Here is a 21246-nt window from a genome sequence, read left to right as displayed (position 1 = left end):
CTTAAGAACCTGGGAATTGCAAATTAAACACTCAAATCCCCTGCATTTTGAGATGAGCTTTAATCTAGGACTAATATCAGGAATCTCAGATCTTCTGTTGCCCTTACAGAAGCACAGATGTTCACTAATAGACTGTCAGTGTGAGTTGCTTCAGGCTCTGTGTGCCTCTGAGTTAAAAATCTGTGTAATGTCAAGTGGAACAAGTGTAATGATCTTTGAGCTAGTCACTGTGGTAGTGACAGTGCTAACTTGCATTACCAGACCATTCCGAAATTGAGATCTGAGAGTTCTGAGCATGGAAATTTGGATGCTGAATCACTCTGCAGCCCCAAGAACAGAAGTTTACCTTTAAGCCTTAAGTAACTAGCTATAGGAATGGGATCTTCCAGTATGCTATATCCTGTAATTGCATAATGATGACTACATACAAACTAATACAGAAGTGTGAGTACTGTTAAAAAATTCAATTTTAACTGGACTGGTGTGAAAACATCACTGAGTACATCATATATCTTAGGGAATTTGTGTTTTTCCCATAGAATTGCAGTGCTTTGCATTTTTCTTAACTATTTTCTACGAAGTAATTTGTAATCTGTACACTTATGGCTTAAAGGAGCACGGCCAGCCTGCTCTTCTGGGAGGATGGCTCAAATGCCGACCCYGTGTTCTATAAGGATCCTTGTACTCTCCCTGCGCTTATTCTGCCAAATGGACTTCTGCTTCATTTCTTTTATGCAGCAAGTTTAAAATCTCATCATATTTATGGTTCTCATTTGTAAGCATTTCTCCCGAGCCAGCCTTCTTTTACTGGCTTCACTGCTTCTGCCAGATACTAGGTGGAGTTGGCTTAAGTGGGTGTAACAAAATGAAAAGTGTAGCTAAATTTGGTGATTCGGGATAGGGTGAGATAATGTGGCAATTGGTGCTATTTTAAACATTTTCTGTTTTGTTTGTCTAGGTCTGAACGATCATGCACTACAGAAAATATAGTTATAATTGTGATCTAGTTCATCTACTATTTAGTCCAGTTGAAAATCAGAAGAATTGCATTATAGAGCTCTGAAATAAAGAAATAAAGGGAATTTAAAATCAAACTTTACAAGTTATTTCATAATTTGTCCCTTACCTTATATATATCTGAATGGAGAAAACAAAGCTCTGGTCAGAAGAGACAGAAATGAAAGAGGATTGTTAAATATGGTATCTCTGAGGTAGTTATGCCGCACCTTCTTACTGTATAAACACTTCTGCTTTCTCTACTTCCAGCTTTCTTTGGAAAGTATCTTAATGAATACAATGGTTCCTATGTCCCTCCTGGTTGGAAAGAATGGGTTGGATTGCTTAAAAACTCCCGATTTTACAACTACACACTCTGTAGAAATGGAGTGAAGGAGAAGCATGGATTTGACTACTCCAGGGTAGGTCCTACTGATTTATTTCTTTAATATTTGTATATAGCTGCAAGAAAGCTGCAAACACTTTATGGTTTTAGTCTGACAAAAGAATTCTTTTTATACTTGAAAACTGCTTCCTGTAATGTCAGATACAGCCCAACAGGCATCATGTCTGGTCTTTCTGTTATCTTCTATTGCTGAAGAGGCATGTTACTGAAAACATTTTTAGCAGCAGTGGGAATATAAACAAAACATTCTGAGACTGTAAATATATATTATGAGCTGAAGACATGAAAATGAATTTAAGTGCTGTGTGATGACTATTTCTGTGCTTGGTACTTTAATTTTTGTGTGCCAAGTCTGATTGTCATCTAGTCCCCTAGTACAGAACTGATTTCAGTGGAGCTACACAAGCGTAAATGAGATTAGAATCCAGTTCCCTCCAGCTAGACCCGTCTTTTTGTGTTAATCTAAGGAACTTGTTTCACAGCCATAGTATGATGGAGAGTTCATAGGATCCTGGTATGCTCTGTGATAATTCTGACTTTGCTGTCTGAATGAGTGGAGAATTTAACTATTGAATATGTATTTGCACTTTTTGTTACAGGCAAATATGTTTCCTCAAATCCTTGAAAGGATGCTCTACTCTGCCAGACTTATAGAAAGCTTGATACTCATTGTCCGATGCAGTACTATTCTTTTTCCTCATCTAACGCACATTACGGCTCAAACAGTTAAAGTTTGCAGTCAGGCGTATGTTTATTTGAACCAAAACTGTGAACTTGCCAAAGTAACCAGCTTCTGTGATTTCCTAAAAGAGCCTGAACAGTCTGTGGAAGATGATTAYAGATAAATTTATCAGTAAATTGCTATGTCAACTTAAAAAGTTGACTCACTCTCTTGCAAATACACCTTACAAATGAGTATTATACTTAACAGAAATTCAGTTTCCTTTCTGCTTACCAAGCACAAATCCTTCCTCTGTATTTTTCCTTTATGAGCAATGTGTTCACAGTCACTTTTTTTCTTTATCAGACTGATATTTGTGTGATTTACCCTTCCCCCACCTCTTTTGATTTTTTTTTAATTTAATGTGCTTTGTGTTGAAAGATGAAACTTAACAGGCTTCTAAGGTTTCATTTTCTGTTACCAGCTGCGAAGGCGAAGGGGCAACTGATGAACAGAATTATTTCTCTTTTATTTCCCTTCTGATCTATGAAAAATGAGAAAGTTAATCTTTACAGTCATGCTACCAAAAATGTTTTGATGGAAATCAATCTTAAATGAAACAGTGTCAGGCAAGTGATTTCACAGGGCAGTTGTCCCCATTGTAACAAAGGGCCAACAGGGAGCTTGAAGTTCAGATGTCGTCAGTTCTATTTTGTATACTTAGTACTTGAAAATATTTAGATTTTCCTTTAGTTCAGTTTTTCTTACTGAATTTGATAATAAAAAAACTTGATAAAGATATAAGCATTTTGATAATAGTCATATTCTTGCATAATRCAGTACCATAATAAGCAGATGATAGTATGCAGAGCAACAGCACATCTTAATGTTAATATTGGAGTTCAAATGAACAAACAGAATTTGAAATACAGGACTGAGTATCTTTCCTTCCTGACATTTTTGTTTCTTGTCTTTTGGAAACTTAATTTTCCAACAAGGAACAAATGAAATGAGGTTTYTTCAGTGAGATTACTTCTTGACCCTTTCTACTTGACATAATTAATATGTTAATTCATGTRCCAGTGGAAAACTAGAAAAGCCCATTACTAATTCTGTCGTTCTGTCCTCCAACACGACTGCTAAGCATTATCCTCTGAAAATCAAAACTTTGCAAATCATTTCAGATTTTTTAGCCAGAAGTACTCTACTCACTTTTTTTTTCTTTTTCTGTCAATTGAATTTTCAGTTCCATATGCATTAACACAGTCAACTGCAACTGCACAATCTGGAGCCTTAAAAAAGGAGATCAGTTAGAGGAAATATTTCTGTTCAGTTTTTTGGCTTGGTGAATACATGGTTTTACAACATTTAATTTGAATGATGTTTTGACCAGGTTGAATATCTTCATCTGTAAAATGGAATTTGAAAACTCTGCTTTCTTAATGGCTAAACCAAAGATGAGTGACGTTCTTAAATAATAATAATAATAATAATAACTTACTGGTCAGGTTTTTTCAATTAAAATAAAATAATAATGTCAGTGCATTTTTGAGAGTGCTCCAGTATTCTCAGCTAGAGGTATCGTCTCAGTTATTGTGTGGACATTCAGAAGTCATTTCTTCTTGGTTTTAATTTATTGTACATCCTCCTGTCCCCTGCAGATCACTAGGATTAGAAGTCCTTCAGTTAACCTTGATGGAATTATGTCTATTTACACCTGCTTTCCTGACTGCAAATATTGTATCAGTAATGGTCGTAATCGTGGCAGTCGCGTAACAGACATGTCTCATGTACAAGCCAATATATGAAAATACAAATGGATGCTGTCAGCCTGGTTCTGGGATACACAGGAAATAATTTAGGAGAAACAAGGGGAATACAGTCAATGAAAAGGTTTCCTTTGACTAATAACAGCTGACTTCTCAGGCCAAGGACACTGGCAGTGGTAAAGAGGAGAAAGTGTCTGAATCATGGACAGAAAGTGGTACTTACAGGGAGATGCTATCCAGTATGTACCACACTTTGTACTTGCTCACTTGACCGGAGCCAGCCATTGTATCTGATTTTACATTCAGCTATGACATGACAGTTTTATTTTTGTTTTTAAAGAACAGCTTTGCAATGTTGTGTGTCCCATCCTACTCTTGTCTGAGGAGTATTTATGTGCAGTAGTTCCCATAATATAGCCCAAGAAAAAGAAGGCTGCGTATCATTAAAAATATTCTCTTTAATCTATTTAGCTCTAGGAGATACCAGATGTACGTGATACTTTTTAGAAAGTATAAAGATAGACAGTCCACATCTTCCAAAGGGAGTTTTCTGAATTCCCAGTAATTTACTTTATAGACATACATCTCTATCAGGCTGTCACTGTGTCTGTAAAATGAATGAAATTTTTGGTCCAGCTAGTCCAGCGTCTTTTAGTTTTAGTGACTGATGCTTCAGAGAGATATTAAGAAAAATGAATACCAACCCATTTGAATTTTCAAAGCACTTTTATAAGGTAAGGAGGGACTACATGCCTTGAAAAATTAACCACCAGAAAGCAGAGAAATTGGCCTGTAATTTTCAATTCTTTATTAATTATAYATTTAGCATTGTGATCTCCATAATTTAATTTTACATTCTGTGAATAAAGCTTTCTAGCTGATCTTCTTTAGTGTCATTTATTTCTGAGGTGAAACTGTTGCTTTTTGTATTTTTAGTCAGTGAAGAGAGGTTGATTTCATTTTAGATTTTGAAGTTTTAACATCTTAATTTTATTCCCTCGTCCTTCCTTTCTGAGCTAAGTAGCTTCCTTTTGCCTGTTTCTTGTGATACCTTGGACTTCCCTTGCCACCTCACTCCCTAACTTGTGATTATTGTTAAAGTATCTCATTGAATTTTTCCTTCCACTTCCAGGATTATCTAACTGATCTGATCACCAATGACAGTATTACCTTCTTCAGAATCTCAAAGAAGATGTATCCTCACAGGCCTGTGTTGATGGTTATAAGCCATGCTGCTCCTCATGGTCCTGAAGATTCAGCCCCTCAGTATTCACATCTCTTTCCTAATGCCTCACAACACATGTAAGGAAAAAGAAAACCCTTGTATTTCCAGGTTCAGGAGTTTAAAAGTGCTGTGTACCTCTGGGTGAAAAAAAATGTTTGCCTTACAATACTCTTGGCATAAATTTGAAGATTTTTTTTATACTTCAAAACAGTACAAGTATCTTGAGAATGGCTACCACATCTAGAAYTCAAAATTGTAGCTCACTGAGATAAACAGAAAGGTTCACGTTGAACTCTTTGGGCATCGTGACAAACTATTTGGGAAGTAAACTTGTTTTATTTTGAGCAGGGGAATCGAAATCTGGTTCTAGGATTGTAATCTTTTCAGGGGAAGAAACTGTATCTTCCTATCCATTTGCACAAACTATGTTAGTTTATGGGTATTACTAAAAATCTCATAGTGTGCAAAAGCTATTATTCCTATTTTATATCTGGAAAGAGGAATTAGAGGCCTGCAGTGTCAAATTAGATGGTTCAGCTATTTCTGAATGAGTTGGCGTGTCTCTACATGGCACCTGACACAGTCTTCAAAACAGCTTAGGTGCCAGAAGCACTGCAGCCTGGTTACCCAGTTAATGAGTTAGCTCCAGTGCAACACTGTGATGAGATGGTTCTTGTTTATAGCACAGAGCCTGCTTATAGTCATAACTCCGTAGTGCTCCMCTGTGTAGCTCAGACACCTCCTCACATGCTGCTCATGTGAATGATTCTCCCAAATTGTGTTCTAGCCAAACTGAAAACATTCCAAGATTTTTCTGATTACTGGCTTTGTGCCTTCACTGATGTTCAACATTTGTAATTTTCTTTCTACATGCACGTTTTTTTCTCCAAGGGGCATTCCGTTTTACTTTGGTTTGTGAAGGAACTGGGATTTGATTGAAATAATAATCAGTTGGTAGCCAAGGCTTGCTCAGGACTAGTCTAAAGTCTAGTGAAATCCGTTTGAACTTTTTCACTCAATTTAAAATAAACTCTGAGAGAAAATTTTTCCTTTGTTCTATTGTTTAAGTATTACAGAATTCAGAGTTATATATTTCATTATTTTGTGCTGTGCTATGAAAGCGAGTGTATATCCCAGATTTGCAGCAATACAGTATTTCATATTTCTTTGCCATCTCAGGGTCATATTTTTTCTTTGAAATGAAAATTACAAAAGTACTAAATGAGTAATTTCTGCCATTGCTAGTACCCAGCATTGACTTCAGTCCTATTAGAAATGCTTTTGGAAGGCACKCTTATCTCAGAGATGATAGTCATTTATCAAACAGCATTCTGTTGCAATTTAATTATGGCGGTCCGATGAATAGGAGTGGAAGGAGTTGAGGAAGGACAGCAATGAAAAATAAAAACTGCATCTGTATTCCTTTTGCTTTCCTGCAAACTGTGTTTATCTATCTAATTATAAAATAGTTGCACAAAAATTTTTATTTGCAGGGGCCTTTATTAGGATGATTATACAGGAAGTATCACGTTGCAGAAATAAGTTTTCTTATTACTACTTCTYATTACTACTATTACTACTACTATAAATTGTCATAGTAGGTTATGGAATTGTATTATTCTTTTAGATATGAATATAAAGTAGAGAATTTTATGTATATATCTTGAGCAAAGAAACAGCCAGTCTTAAATGATTTCAGATATTTTTCCACACCACTATGTAAAAATAATCTATAAGTATTTTCCTTGGCCTAGTTTTAAGATTGAAACTAAAAATGCAGGAAGTGCATCATTCCCTCACTATATATGCAACTTAGTCCTCTGGTTTCCGTGTTTTCCCCTGCTCCCACATTCTAGGGAATCCCTCTGTGACAGATAAGTCTGTCACGGATAATGAGGTGTAGCTAGTTCTCGCTGTTTCACTACCTTGCGGATGCGGGTAGGGCGCGATGAGAAGTACACGAGTAGAGCGCTTCTGTGCTCGCAGATCRCCCCGAAGCAGTGACTGAACAGGCTTTGCCAAGTGCCAGAACCAGGAGGCAATACAGCATGTAGCATATTTTTGTATCTTTTCCTGCAGGAGCACTGGTAAAGTGGATGTGTTAATGCTTATGTTCTATCCATGATGCAAAATGAAGGTGTGACTGTAATGCTCATGCTGGTTGACACACTACTTTGCAGTCTTTTTTTTGTTTTTTTTTTCCCTAAATTATCCTCATCGGCCAACATTGGCATAGCAAATCCCTGGGCTACATGATCAATTTTCCTTCTTTATGGCATATATTGAGAGCTGAAGAGGATGCAACAGTTTGGCATCACAAATACCACAAATACTATTTCTGAGGAGGGTACATTTTACCACCCTTCTTTTCCAAGGTTAAATGCAATCAGGCTAGGACTTGACTTTTGAGTACTCTTGATGAGGCCATCTTACTCAACTTCTAGGAATGTTATATTTTGTGTGTTTTGCCCATAAGACAGACAAATCTGTTAAGTGTAAGAGGGTTACATTTGTAGTAATCAAAGGAAATCATGGGTTTGGTTGGATTAAACAGCGGGAGGTTTCAAATCAGCCAGGAAATCACGAAGTAAGCTGAAAAGGAGTTTGCCAAGCACTTTTTATTCATTCTGGGGATCACATAGCAACAGTTTCCATAACTGTCAGCATTTTCAAAGGAGCGATGTCATTATTTCATCCACCATAACATTCTGAAATTCAAGAGGCTGTTAACAATACACAGAGAATAAACACCAGCCCTGTCCTCCCTATATGAAGARTCCTCCATTTGCTGCCTATGCACATTTTTCAGATAGCATCCCACAAAGGCTTTCTGCATAAAATATTTCATTGTCAATTTATTAATTTCGTGTTTATATTAAAGCTTTTAAGACTACCTGCCATATTCAAAGATACATTAGATGCACTTCAAGGAGAGGATTCAATTTATGTTACTGTTGTTTATCTTGATAACTTTGCTGCTCTCTTATGTATGTAAAAACAACAGTAGATACTTTTCAAATATGAACTGAATTTGTCAGGAAGTTTTGTGTTAGGAGGAAAAAAATAATTGAATATCTGCTATTTTTTCCTGTGTTATTTTGTCACCCTCTTGGCTTGCACATTGATCTAATCCCTTTCAATGGAAAAGGAAGCCCTAACAAATTATTTAGAAAAAGTAATCTTTAATATTCTAGAATCTGCATGTGGTGTGTTTTGAGCCAAGATATGAAGAAATGGATAAAAATGGTTCTCAGTCTTGAGTAATAACAGACTTTTTAGGAATATTTATGGTAGGTAAAAGTAGTATTTGTTGTAAAGGTAAGATGTAAATTTAACTTTATAGAGAGCTGGTGAGTCAACATCATGATAATGATGTACCAAAATAAATCTTTTGTTTATATCCAGCTGGCCTAGAACAATATAAAAAGAGCAATTTTTGGAACTGCCAACAACATGAATTGATGGACAGTCAGCGATGTTTGTCCTCATCACTTTGATGATATTACAGGATCATGAGGACTTGAAGGGGCTGTGAGATTCCAGGAGGACATCAGATCCAGCTCTTGGGGTTTTGGCAGTGATTTTGATTGTCTTTAGTGTGAACTCATCAATTTGTAATTTGAGARTTTATGATGATCACAAAAGAGTTGGTGGCTGGAAAGTATCTACAAAATACAGTCCTGTTTCCCCTCACCCCTGCTTTTCTTGGCAGGTCTTTAAAATCCGGCTTTGTATCCACTTCTGCTTGCCATGAGCTCACATGCAGTTTGATACTACCAGGTAGGGTACCTGTGCTCCTCTGGGTACACAAGTGCTAAAGTATTCAAGTGGCCAGTCATGCTGAATTCAGAAGAGATGTTACTTATCAGTAACTTTTCAGCAAGTTTGATAGTTGTTGTTAAACAGTCTGCACAATAATATTCTGTGCTAATGTGCACAGAACAAAAGCAAAGCAGTTAYCCGAGTAGGAACTCAAAAGTTCATGCTCTTCATTCAAATAATACTTCCCAGTTGTGGTGTTAGGCTCCTGAGGCTGATCTCTTGGCCTTGAAATGTAGCCATGTTAGTCTGAACACTGCTAGAAGAATTTATGTCTACTCTTTCGATAGGTTTTATTCCCCACAGAGCTGTTTTCATTATCCCATCTTTCATATAGACCATGGAAGGATAATACTTTTCCAAACTGAATGTGATATTTTCCTGTGTACCTCAGAGAGTCAGTTCTGTAGCACTGATCAAATGGAAATTATTGATATACATTACTGTGGCTTTTCTTCTACACTGCTAAATTATTCTGCTTTTGCATCTATTCCTTAGCACTCCTAGTTATAACTATGCTCCAAACCCAGACAAGCACTGGATAATGAGGTATACAGGTCCCATGAAACCTATACACATGGAGTTCACTAACATGCTGCARAGAAAGCGCCTTCAAACACTCATGTCTGTGGATGACTCTATGGAAACGGTAAGATCAATAGTCACTGTTTTCTCAGGTCAGCAGGTACTTTTTTCTTGAATTAAGCTACAAAATTCTTGCGCACTGTATGGATATATTGAGGGAGGAGGAGGGCTGCTTGAGTTTTTAAATAGCATGCCATCTTTTCACCTCGGGGGATATTGTCTCTCTATTCAAGATGTCAGGATCGTCATCTAACGATAGGCACTGTGAGTTGGGTGGTGTAAGCAACTGTTTTTTGCCACAGACCCACTATTGATTAAGAAGAGAGGGAACATCTGAAAAAATTGTACATCATAAATTTTAAAAATATATATTCTGATAGTAAAAAGTCATCCTGTAATCTATTGGAAATTAATAACTTACTTACACAATGATCCTGTAACATTGTGGCTTTCTGAGAGAACTCCTTTTTAAATAGTTAGACACCAGTCCTAAGTGGAATAGCACTATGTTAAAACAGGTCCAAGATATTAAATACAAAAAGTACATATGTAGATAGAAGTTTTTTGAATCGTCTCCATTACGTAATGGTGAGATTACAGAAATCTCACAGTGCAGGTATCTTGAATAGAAATATCTGAACTAGCTAAAAGCTGCTGCAAAAAAAAGGGAGGGGATTTGTAAAGGATTTGTTTGCAGTTACAAGAAGTCAGCTTTAAAGATGTTGCAAAGTACTGCTTATCTGTTGGCATTCCTATTCAAAAATATGTAATATAAGGTAACACGTAAAATAAGTGGAGTCCTGTAAGGCAYGGAGGAGATTATCTGAACGGCATTGATTTAGCTTGTTAGTAATGCCTTGCAATTGCTGATTCATGAAAGTATGAACTCTACTTCGTATTAATGAACCTGATCAGGTGGATCAGATACCAGCATTAGGGGAGCTTTACTAGACTATTTTGATTTTTCTTTTTATTAAAATAGTTTCACTTTGGATGAGTTTATCATGCCTTTGTTTCTTATAGATTTGGTTTGGTTTTGTTTGTTTGTTTTTTGACTGTAATCTCCAAGTTGGTCTGATCTTTTCCACTGAACTGTGTATGTCTAATAGTCTTTCAACATTAAAATAAAAGTTTATAATTTTTGCAGTACTGGAACAGGTAATTTTGAGTTTATATTGATGAAATTCTATCTGTATCAAAGAAGTTTCTTTTGATACAGGTCAGCATGATACCAGAACCATGCTTATATTTTTRTAGCACAGACTCCATAAGAATTAATAGACAAGAAATGACTGTTCAGTTGGGAAGGTCTGCTGTACTGTCTTGATGTTGCATGTACATTATRTGACAGAAATTGAATGGAGCTGTGCAAGTTAAAGTATCACATAAAAACTGATCTTTGGTGTTCAAGTCAGTACATTTCACATAAAGATTCCRATTTAAATCCCTAGAAGCAACCACAAGTATGGTTAAAGCTTCTCTTAATCCTCAGTATTTGTTCTCCAGCTAGTGAGAGTATGACTAAGTGATGTTTATTTGGGTGAAATTTTGCAAATATTCTGAATAATGGGGACTCATTTGTCTGAAGACAGGTTAGCTGAGTGGTGCTTAAATAAGCAAGAGATTTCAAATRCTTTCATTTTGTTAAAATTGCTTGCTACAGAAAAAAGATAAAGGTGGAAAGAAAATTTCAAAAGTGCTCATCATCTAAAACTCACATCTATATTACCGTGTACATACAGTACTATTTGGATAACTCTGAGACAAAATACTGCACCCAAAGTCTTTTCAAAATCTGGCGTCTTAATAGTTTACCTAAATACAGAAAATGGAGATTTGCCCTGTAATGTATAACGACAATTTTCAGTTGTAAATTTTTGTGTGTGTGTGATTCCATGTCATTCAGAATAGTCCGTCCATCATAATAACTCAGTGGCATGCTGAAGTGTTGTTGTTTATGTGCAGATTATATAYAGGCAGAAAATTGTATCCAATATTCTCTATATACAGTACCATGCGATGYAAAGAATGTCATGTTTTGTTTTGTTTTGCTTTTTTTCAGATTTATAATATGTTGGTTGAAACAGGTGAACTGGACAATACCTATATAATATACACAGCTGACCATGGTTATCATATTGGGCAGTTTGGGCTAGTGAAAGGAAAGTCCATGCCATATGAGTTCGATATCAGAGTTCCTTTCTATGTCCGAGGTCCAAACGTGGAGGCTGGGTCCTTGTAAGTTCTTGGCTAGTGTGCATAAGTGTGTGTATGTTGTGACTAGAAAAATCCATTATATTCACATCTCAAATCATACTGACTTGGCATCCAAGTGGCGGCACGAAGTTCTGCCCATTTTGACTGACTACCCACTCTTCTTTGGCAGCTAAGGAGGTCAACTCAGACAGCAGAATTAACAGCATGTGCTGCTCTGTAAGCAAGGTTGCCACTACCTTTTCTTTGCACCAGTGTGCAACCCAAGTCACTACACTCTTGTAGATGCAGTTTTAAAAGTCACTTGGAAATGTGTCTAATACAGGAAACACTGATTTGTTTCCTTTTGAAGAGTGCAAAAAAATACCCATTACTAACACATTTTTCCAGGTGAAACTACATTGTATAATACCTACTGGCACAGTAGATAATTATTATTGGACATTAATTAAATCATTTTCTGGCGTCACTTGTTTTAGCTTTTGAAGAAGAATGTAGGTAATACTTAACATAGTGTTATCCACAGAAGTTTCTCCTTGGTTCATTCTTTGCGATTATGTGGTTAAGGCCATTTGTCAGATACGCACTAGCGTGCAGAATATGACTGTTAATTAAAATGGTATCTTTGATCAGCTAAGAAATTATGTAAATATACTTTCTAAGCAATTATTTCAATATCAAATATTTGCACTTAAGTAATGATTTTGGACAGTGCCATAATTTGCTGTCTTTAATTTATATCAGTGTTCGTGCTTTAGCATAATTAACATGTATAGTCTTCCATGCACAAATTTTTTTTTTCACTACAGAGGACCGTATCTACTGTGTAAATGGCAAATAATTATATAAAAAAATGTTATTCTACTTGCTGGTTCAATTCACTGATTCATAGTATCAATAAGCAAAAAAAATACTAAATTATGTAGGCATTGCACTGTGTATTTGTAATTTCTTTGCAGCAGTTATGCATGTGAAATAACATCTCTTCCTAAAGCACAGTCCTGATAGAAGCTGAACACTAAGCGTTTTGAGACATGATTATTTCATTTTCTGTACCAAGTTTCCAAAGCTTTTGTTGATTTCAGTTGAAGTCGTGAGGTCTTGATGCTGAAAAATCATGYTTTTTGCCTCTGTGGAAGTCAGCACTGAATAACTCAAACACGTGACCTTATCAAAAAGACACAAGTGAGTGATATTACTGGKAAAAAAGAGGAGGTGTGTTTTGTAGAGGAACTAGGAGACTGCTCTAATGTGAGGTGACATAAGGAGAAGGTTTGAAGCCCTGAGTTTGAGAGAAGTAGAGCAGATAGTAGAGCAGATAAGAGGAAACAAAAGACACAGTGAGGGGAATAGGAGTATTCTGAAAGATAAACTTCTGGGGAGCTGGGGCGTGCATTAGGAACTTTGTGACTGGAAYCTATTCTAAACAGAAGATGCTTCAATACTCTGCTGAAGAGCAGTGCTATCAAATTCTACAGTTTGGAGATGAAACGTAGATGAGGTTGGAGTCAATTGAAATCCTAGGTGAACTTGGGTCACTTCCTGTAATGCTAAAAATGGCAAAGAATAAGAAGTATTTCAGTGTCCAAGCTGCCTCTTGGTTTAATAGAAAATCAGATCAGGGCCTTTCTTCACTACAGCACGGGTTGTAGGGAAGGGGTTCTTTAGGTAGAAATAAACAGGTTACTTAGTACTGAAAGAAGTCTGTCTGCAGCAACAAACAATTTCAAGTGAGATGGCTTAGCCTCCTGAGAACTTGTTCTTTCTTAAATAAATATGTATGTATATGTTATAGGTATATATTTATGCCTAGACTATGTATATATATATATTTTTATATATATATATATATTTTTTATATATATATATATATATACACACACACACACATGCACATACACATGTGTGTGTGTGTATATATATATATATACACACACACACACATGCACATACACATATGTGTGTGTGTTTCTTCTTCTCCCTTCATTTGCAGTTTTTGGTCCTAATGAAGAGGCAATGTTAATGTGACCAGAGAGGACTGAGCTAGTTTTTCTGCAACATGCAATGTGGGAGGCCAGCTAGCTCATAGTTTATGGTCTTTTCACTTAGACAGACATAAAACCTGTGAAACTTTCCCATTGGATTTTACTTTTGTGTGATTTCTGAAGAAGAAAAGATATTTTTTATTAGAAGCACAAGAGTCAGCCTGATAGACCCTAACAGAACAGAACCTGTTGCAGTAGAACAAACAGGAAGAACAGAATAAGATACTTTGAAGAGGGAACATGTCAGATAATAAATTTACCTTATGCCTGAATTTCTTTACATGGTAGAACCCGACTCCACACATGCATGTTTTGCATAGATCTTATGTTTTTCCTGCAGAGCAATTTTTGTGACTCCTTTTTGATACCAAGGAAGATTTAATAGAAGTCACTGCAGCAAGTCAATACTAAGCTTACATTTCTATTACAAAATATGCTACAAGACAAGTATTAATAATTAAAATCAAATTAGGTACATCTATTTAATTCTTCATCCATGCTCTTGTCAGTGCCTGTTTGCCCACTCACTCAAAAAAGGTAGTAATTTATAAATGGTGTATCATTAATTAATGTGAATTTGGCAGCTTTCTCTTGTCCTGTATCTTGAGCTGGAATGCTGCACTGGCATATAGAGCAGCTCATTTGGTCCTGTCCTTCGTTTGTGCCTGTAAATTATAGCAGGCTCATTTTTGATGCTCAGTGCTGTAGAAGATTGCATAGCACTATRTTTATTTGCTTTTCTCCCCTCCACTTTTCAAAAAAAAAAAATTAGTGCTTTCCTTGGTACTTTTTTTAAGAAATAAGAAAAAGAAATGGTGTGCAGCTAATAAAGGGTATGTATATATTTGATATTGTGGGTTATTACACAATGTCATCATAGATATATTTCAGATAATTTTGTAAGGTGCAACATAAACTGAAAGCACTTCTGCAAGCCTGGACTGACAGTAAAGACAAGTGATATGATTACAAATTTGGACATTTTTTAGCTTTTGAATGCTGGGCTGTGTAACTAGATGCTCTGAACCAGGAACCCTTTCATATTTAGCTCTGGCAGCTCAAGGGGATTTAGAATGGGAACCATCTTTACTCCTCTGGAGTTGATGCCAGTATTTTAACTTAATTTGAAGTCAGTTTAAGTTCAAATGTTGTCTTGTTGGCTGCAGTGAAGGAGGAGCCTGAGCTACTACTTTGCTAAGTAACAGAGCATGACAAACAGTGAGAGCAAACAACATTGAAGTTTTAGAATTAAAGCTGTTTATAAGTGTTTGCAGAATGGATAGCACTTGGAATGCACTTGGAAAGGCTGATATTATCTGAGTTAAAGCTGTTCTTTTACTTTGCCTTTTGCTTTTTCCATAACTGCTTTCTCCCTTCTTTCTCTTTCCTGATTCCTTACCTTTTTCTAGGTCTCACTCTACATTATCACTTCTAGTTATTTACTATGGTAGTTGGCAGTATATTTCTCCCTGTGTTCTCCTCAGAACACACTTGCTATGATGTGAGCTGAGGTACTTATTTCTGTACCTTATTTTGAAACAGCTAAAGCCTGTGCTACCTAATTTACTTTGTAATAAAGTTATTGGCATATTTGGCAGAAACTTTGGTTCTGTAGGACACCCAAGGAGATTCTCAAATGCTTCCTCATGTTTTGAAAGAGTTTTGAATCCTCCATTACAATAATTAACTAACTTTGCTTTATGAACTACTTTACATTCTCAGAAATGCTCTGTGCTAAAGTTTAAATCTTCATGTTAGTCCCTCTTGAGGTTATGCAGCTTAGTTCTTAGTCTGCCAGTTTATTGGTGTCTTTCTTACATTTTAATTCAGTTCAATACAGACTGCTTTGGATTTGTGTCCTCTTTTGTTCTGTGCAAATGTTACAAAATAAGCTTTTTCAGATGTCTGGTCTCTGTGCAGGCGAGCTAGAGTTACTGTAGTTGCTTGGTGATTCTAAATCAGGTTCTCATACGTATTTTTTCAGGAATCCTCACATTGTATTGAACATTGATCTTGCACCTACAATTCTAGATATTGCCGGACTGGATATTCCGTCTGATATGGATGGTAAATCCATTCTAAAACTTCTGGATTCTGAGAGACCAGTGAATAGGTAAGAAATGGAAATGTGCATGTGTTTTTGCAGGATAGGGGGCAGGAGATTGGGCAAGTATTCAGCAACATGCAGCTAAACTTAAAGGAAAGTGTAATAAAATTACCATCTGTATAAGCACATCATTCACAGGAGAATCTAAAGACCTATTTAGCAATATGTGACTGACCTTGTTTGTTTATTTTTGCTTTGTCAGGTTCATATATTAGCTAGATGGGATACTGAATGTAATCAATGTAGCAGTGAGTGGGCTGCACATGAAGATTTTAGCTCTATGAGTTACAGATTTGAAATGTCTCTGTGGCATCATTTTGTACCAAAGGATTTCATGTTGGATAAAATGTAGAATAATTGAGTTGGAAGGGTTAGTTGTGTATCAGGCTATGATATAAAGACAGACTAGCACTCAGAATTGCACAGTTATTAGTTGAGACCTTCCATCAAAACTTGCACTAGAAAAAGGCTGAGGAAGAGAATTAGACTGGATGGTTGGTAGAGAAGATCAGCAGCTAGTGTAAAGGAAGATGGAAAGAAAGAGATTTGCTTTATAAGTAGTTGGGCAGAGGGAGAGGGAAAACAGGAGCAGCTGCTTTGGGATAGGATAATATGGGAATGGTGTGCAGGTTAAGAGCCCAAACTCAGTTCAGGAAATCCTGATTTAATTTGCAGTCCTTTGTGATCTAGGACAATTCAGTTAATCCCTTGTGCCTTAAAAGTGCTTAGGTTGACATAGTTGTTATACTGTGTGAATCTGTTGCGAATTTTGTCCCTATGAGAACGAATCTGTTCTATGTTTGTTYGTGGTTAACACTGGAAAGGCATGTGTTCTTGCTTCATAAAGCTGCATGCCCCCCTGAGAGGACAGTGTAATGTTTCTCATCTGAATTGGGGGTGGGAGAGCAAGCTAGGGCATGATTTGATTGCTGGTTTTGTGCAAATCTGTTTCTTCTTTTTCTCTGCTCCCAGGTTCCATTTAAAGAAAAAGATGAAGGTGTGGAGAGACTCGTTCCTAGTGGAGAGGGGGTAAGGAAAGGGTTAATCACAAAGCTCAGCCTCTATAAATAGAAAGATACTGAATAGCTAGAGCCAAAGCAGCACTCTACCACAAGCCCTAAAGCAGTTTAGCTGTGCCAGCAGAGACAGGGCTGCAGTGTGCCTGGTGGCAATGGTTGTGCAATAGGAGGGAATGTATGGTCTTTGCCTACAGCCTCTGTAAGTGCGCCTTTGCCCTGAGGGTGGGGGGTTATGCTTGAACTGGGGTGGAATGGCATCAGGTTTTGCTCTAACTGCTGCCCTCCACCTTCCTATATACGCATTATGCGAGTGTGGATAACTTTTCCTCTCTGGTTGTTGGCCGTTCCCTCTGTGCCTTTGCCACYATGTGTAACAGTGGGCTTGGAAGGTTTGCATAAAGCAGCCCTGGAGTTCTGAGGAGGATGTGGTCCCTTTCTGTGAACTGTTACTGCCTACCCAGCAGCCATGTAGCATACTGGTGTGGTGATCTCAACTACATTGTTTTATGAGTAGTTTAAGTGTCTATAGAAGGGCAGAAATCGCAGAGCTTTGCCTTTTAATTGGGAATGGGAGGAGATATGCATGAGGTATTCGGCTGCACATGTGTGCTCTTTCTGATTTTGCATGCCTTCATGTGCTACTTTGGAGTATGAGATGAATGTGTTATCAGAGAAGATGAGGAGTGCTAATTTCTACTGGACTATTAATTTTTGGCCACCAGCAATGCTGGAGATCCTGGAAGTTAGCCTACTGGTCTGAGCCTTTCCAGCAAAATGTGATATCTTGGAATTAATGCAGATAATTTTTTTTTTTTTTACTCCAGTAAGCTACTGCATAAGAGAGAAAATGAGAAGGTAGATGCCCAAGAAGAAAACTTCCTACCCAAATACCAGCGTGTGAAAGACCTCTGTCAGCGAGCTGAGTATCAAACAGCCTGTGAACAGCTTGGGCAGGTAAGGCATCCAGCCCCTGACTGAATGTAAGCAGTCATATTTGGGCTAACCTTAACACCTCTTGTAGATTGTGACAATGTCCTTCACTTTGTTGTCAATGCCAGCTTATCCATCAAATGGTTCATTTTGGGGTCTTTGCTCAAAACAGTATGATATATAGCATTTATGAGACTCACTGTCAGTCAAGAAATTGCTGATTCAGGTGGCCCTGTATTGATTCTGACTACTGAGAGAGAACAACCTAGGCTGTTTTAATATTATTTTCCCCAAACAGAATGTGGTTGGGGATTCTGATGAGAAACTACAGTAAGCCTAACAGATCAGCCTACTCCGAATGTACATGGCTTCCTTTCTTGAATTCTTAATTTAATTAATTTCATTATTATTATTTAGATTTGTGTAATGTAGTAGCATAGTAGTAACATTTAGTAGTTACATTCTGTGAACTTAATATATCCCTGCTCTTAGCAAAAATATATGGTGAAAACATACGCAGTCCTTGACTGCAGGCAGTCTAAAGGGGCATGAAGCTGTGTGGCTGATTTTGTGTGTGTGTGTGTTCTTCCTGCTTCTGGCTATACAGATCATGTAACTCAGTGCACCTGTGAAATGAGTCTGTTGTTCCTTAAGTGTTTGGATGCAGTTGATACACACGAACATTTTCCAGCTGCTCTTTTCTTCCTATGCTTCTTTGTCTTATTTAGTGGACAAAGTGATCATAATGTCCTTTTTTTCTTGAAAATACTGAAGTTAAAGAACTACTAACTTTTGGGCAGTAGTTTATTGTCATCAGATGTCTGGAGCTGAAGTTTTAGATGGGTGTGAACAAGTCATTGTTTTTTTAAATTTGCCACATTCTTTGAAAAAGCAGGGGAAAAGTCATTGCTTCTGCTACAATATCATCCAGTAAGTAGTTTGGGGAAATAAGACTTTTCTTTTTCCACCAGTGTTTTCCCTTTGAGGAATGTTTCAGCTTCTTCCKTTGGTCGTTTTCCTCCCAATTATTTTAAACATTATTGTAAGGACAGAGGGGAAATGAGACTTTCCAAGACCACATTGTCACTGAAACTGTCTTTTTACATAAGGTAACTTAGCCACATTCAGCCTTTCTTGCTATAATTACCACATGTCTCAGTTACGGAAAAGAGGGAGACATCCCTGTATTGTCTGCACACATGCACAGGCTTATATTTTCTTCTGAGGAAAATAAAATGTCTTTGACATATGTAAGAAGAGGGGAAAAAATGTCAACTCTGTTCTTAGAATTGCCAATAAATTTCAAGTGAAGGTGTSCTAATAAGAAATGTGTGTGCTGCATCCTCATTGTGAGGAGACTGGGAGGAGAATTGTTTTGAACAGTTCGGTCAAATGTAATTGGAAGTGATAGGATGAAATTGAGCAAAAAAGAAATTTAAGTTGGACATCAGGAAAAATTGCCTAACAATCATGTCAATTAGAGTCTAGGAAGGGCTCTCAAGGGAATCTCAATCCATCTAACCCCTACTCCAGAGAATATGTCCTCATTCTCTGTCTAGACAGCAGGAACAGTGGGAAATGAATGCGCTTATCTGAGGATAAATTTTCCCTAAATATGGGTGCACCCAAAAGTCCTTTCAGAGTGAAGCAAGAACGTCTCAAATGACAAGTGGTTGTTGTCAGTTTGCTAATGTTGTTCACAGTTCTGCATAGGAAGTAGAATGTGCCCAAATGAGAAACATACCACTGTCTTGGGGGCATTTACGTTGTACAGATTTTAGATTGCTTTGCAGATGTTGTCTGACCCTACAGTCACTTGATTATTGTGCATTTAACAGTATCTGGAGTGTTTGGAGCAAGAGATGAATTTTCCCATTCTGGTATAAAAATGAAGAGAAGTCAGGGTCAGGACTTAGTGAAAACTTGCTAAATTCATTAGGAGTCTCTCTGTTGACCCAAATAAGTTTTGGGGAAGCTGCTACTCCATGCACAGAGTAGTCTGAGAAGTGCCAGAGAATGCGAAGTGTGAGCAGGAAGACAGGAGAAGCACAAATGGAGGACAAAGACTCAGGAAGGGAGTGAATGAGGAGAGACAAGGACAGAGTTTTGAGGAGAGGAGATGTAAAGAAAGCTATGAAAGTGAGATGGAGAACTTGAAATTCCCCTTGTGAGTATGCAAGTATGAATACTATTCCATCACCACAAAACGCAAATCTCTCACCCTCCTTGACCTATAATCATTTTGATAAGAGAGCACGAGGATCATGGAGATGAGGTTATTCACGCTGTTTAAAACCTTGTTTCATAGCCCATTATGTGGGATTTTTTTGGCAACATAATGTATGTAAATGCTTTAGAGTGCAATGGGAATGTGTGTTGCTATRTTTTCTTCCTCAGTTAGTAGGGTTTAGGCTGTGTTAGTTATTTGCATCCAACAAAGGGTGACTGTAGCCTCAGATGAAAGAGCAGCTCGTCATTTGTATTCAAGGATTTAAAAGAGATGAGCTCTTTCTTCCTAGATGAAGTAAAAAACATTTATCCTGGTACCTAATGGCTTGCACACAAATTCTTTCTCTTCAGTATAGCTCGGCCTTTCATTCTGAACTGGCTAGTAAGTGGGAGCTGACCCACTTTTATCTGGTGGCCCGCATTTGCTTTTGTGGAAGCCACTTATGATACCAGCAGTGCTCTAGAGAGTATTCCCAGCAACTCCTCAGTATCATAACAACAGCTGCACAAAATCTCTCTCTAAGTCATTTGCCAACTTTATGCATATTTGCTAAATATGTGATACCTGCAGCACTGCTGATTGCTATAGGGAGTCTGTGCTGTACATTTAAAAAATACGATTTTTGTCTTTAATAGGACTGGGTATAGTACAATAATATTTCTCATTTGCAGAGAAAAATAGCTGCCTAAATTTACATTATTTCCTTTTCAAACTCTTTTCAAGGCTCTACTTGCATGCAAATGTAATACAGGTAGAATTTTTTATTACATAGCATTAAAAAGCTTATTTCTTATGACTGTTTCTCCCCCAGAAAATTCAAAATGCAAAAGTTTGTGCTATGTTTCCTGCAGATGTTCTGGAAGTGAAAGTTTGATTATACAACCTTCCCTGGTTACTTTGTGCTGTACAGTCAGGATCATGAAGGGGTATTTCCTTTTTGTAAGGAAAGACCATGTGGTATGAAGATATCATAAATAAAAGTACGCCACTTACTCCCTTGATCCCCCAAATTCTCCAACATAGCATGGCATAGCAGAGATGAAAATTGTGGTGACTAATATGTGCTTTCTTACAGCAGTTTCTAAATGGTTTCCCTAGATCATATTCCTGCCACCATAATTATCATTAGCCAGTGTCTAATGCCAAGGGCAGAGCAGTAGAGAAAATAGTTTACGTTTTCTTCTTTTCCTGAGGGCCCTGTAGCTTGTACTTATACTAGTTAGACCTGGGAAGCTAACTC

At 37.2% G+C, this 21246-nt stretch overlaps 1 protein-coding gene across 5 annotated transcripts in view; it reads left to right on the top strand.

Annotated features, from left to right (window-relative positions):
* The window catches only part of SULF2 (sulfatase 2), a 159934-nt gene that overhangs the window by 113187 nt on the left and 25501 nt on the right, over positions 1-21246 (top strand). For all 5 annotated transcript variants that reach the window (XM_085314020.1, XM_085314016.1, XM_085314017.1 and 2 more), the window contains exons 5-11: positions 1267-1418; positions 4965-5134; positions 9375-9525; positions 11524-11699; positions 15705-15833; positions 16800-16856; positions 17671-17800. In XM_085314020.1, the coding sequence (XP_085170146.1) occupies positions 1267-1418; positions 4965-5134; positions 9375-9525; positions 11524-11699; positions 15705-15833; positions 16800-16856; positions 17671-17800 (965 nt within the window). The remainder of the gene's footprint in view (positions 1-1266; positions 1419-4964; positions 5135-9374; positions 9526-11523; positions 11700-15704; positions 15834-16799; positions 16857-17670; positions 17801-21246) is intronic.

The sequence above is a fragment of the Rhea americana genome, unplaced genomic scaffold, assembly GCF_003343005.1.
Source record: "Rhea americana isolate MKP2758 unplaced genomic scaffold, rheAme1 scaffold_4, whole genome shotgun sequence".
Taxonomy (NCBI): domain Eukaryota; kingdom Metazoa; phylum Chordata; class Aves; order Rheiformes; family Rheidae; genus Rhea; species Rhea americana.
The sequence above is the reverse complement of the archived record's forward strand: the minus strand, read 5'-3'. Positions and strand labels throughout refer to the sequence as shown.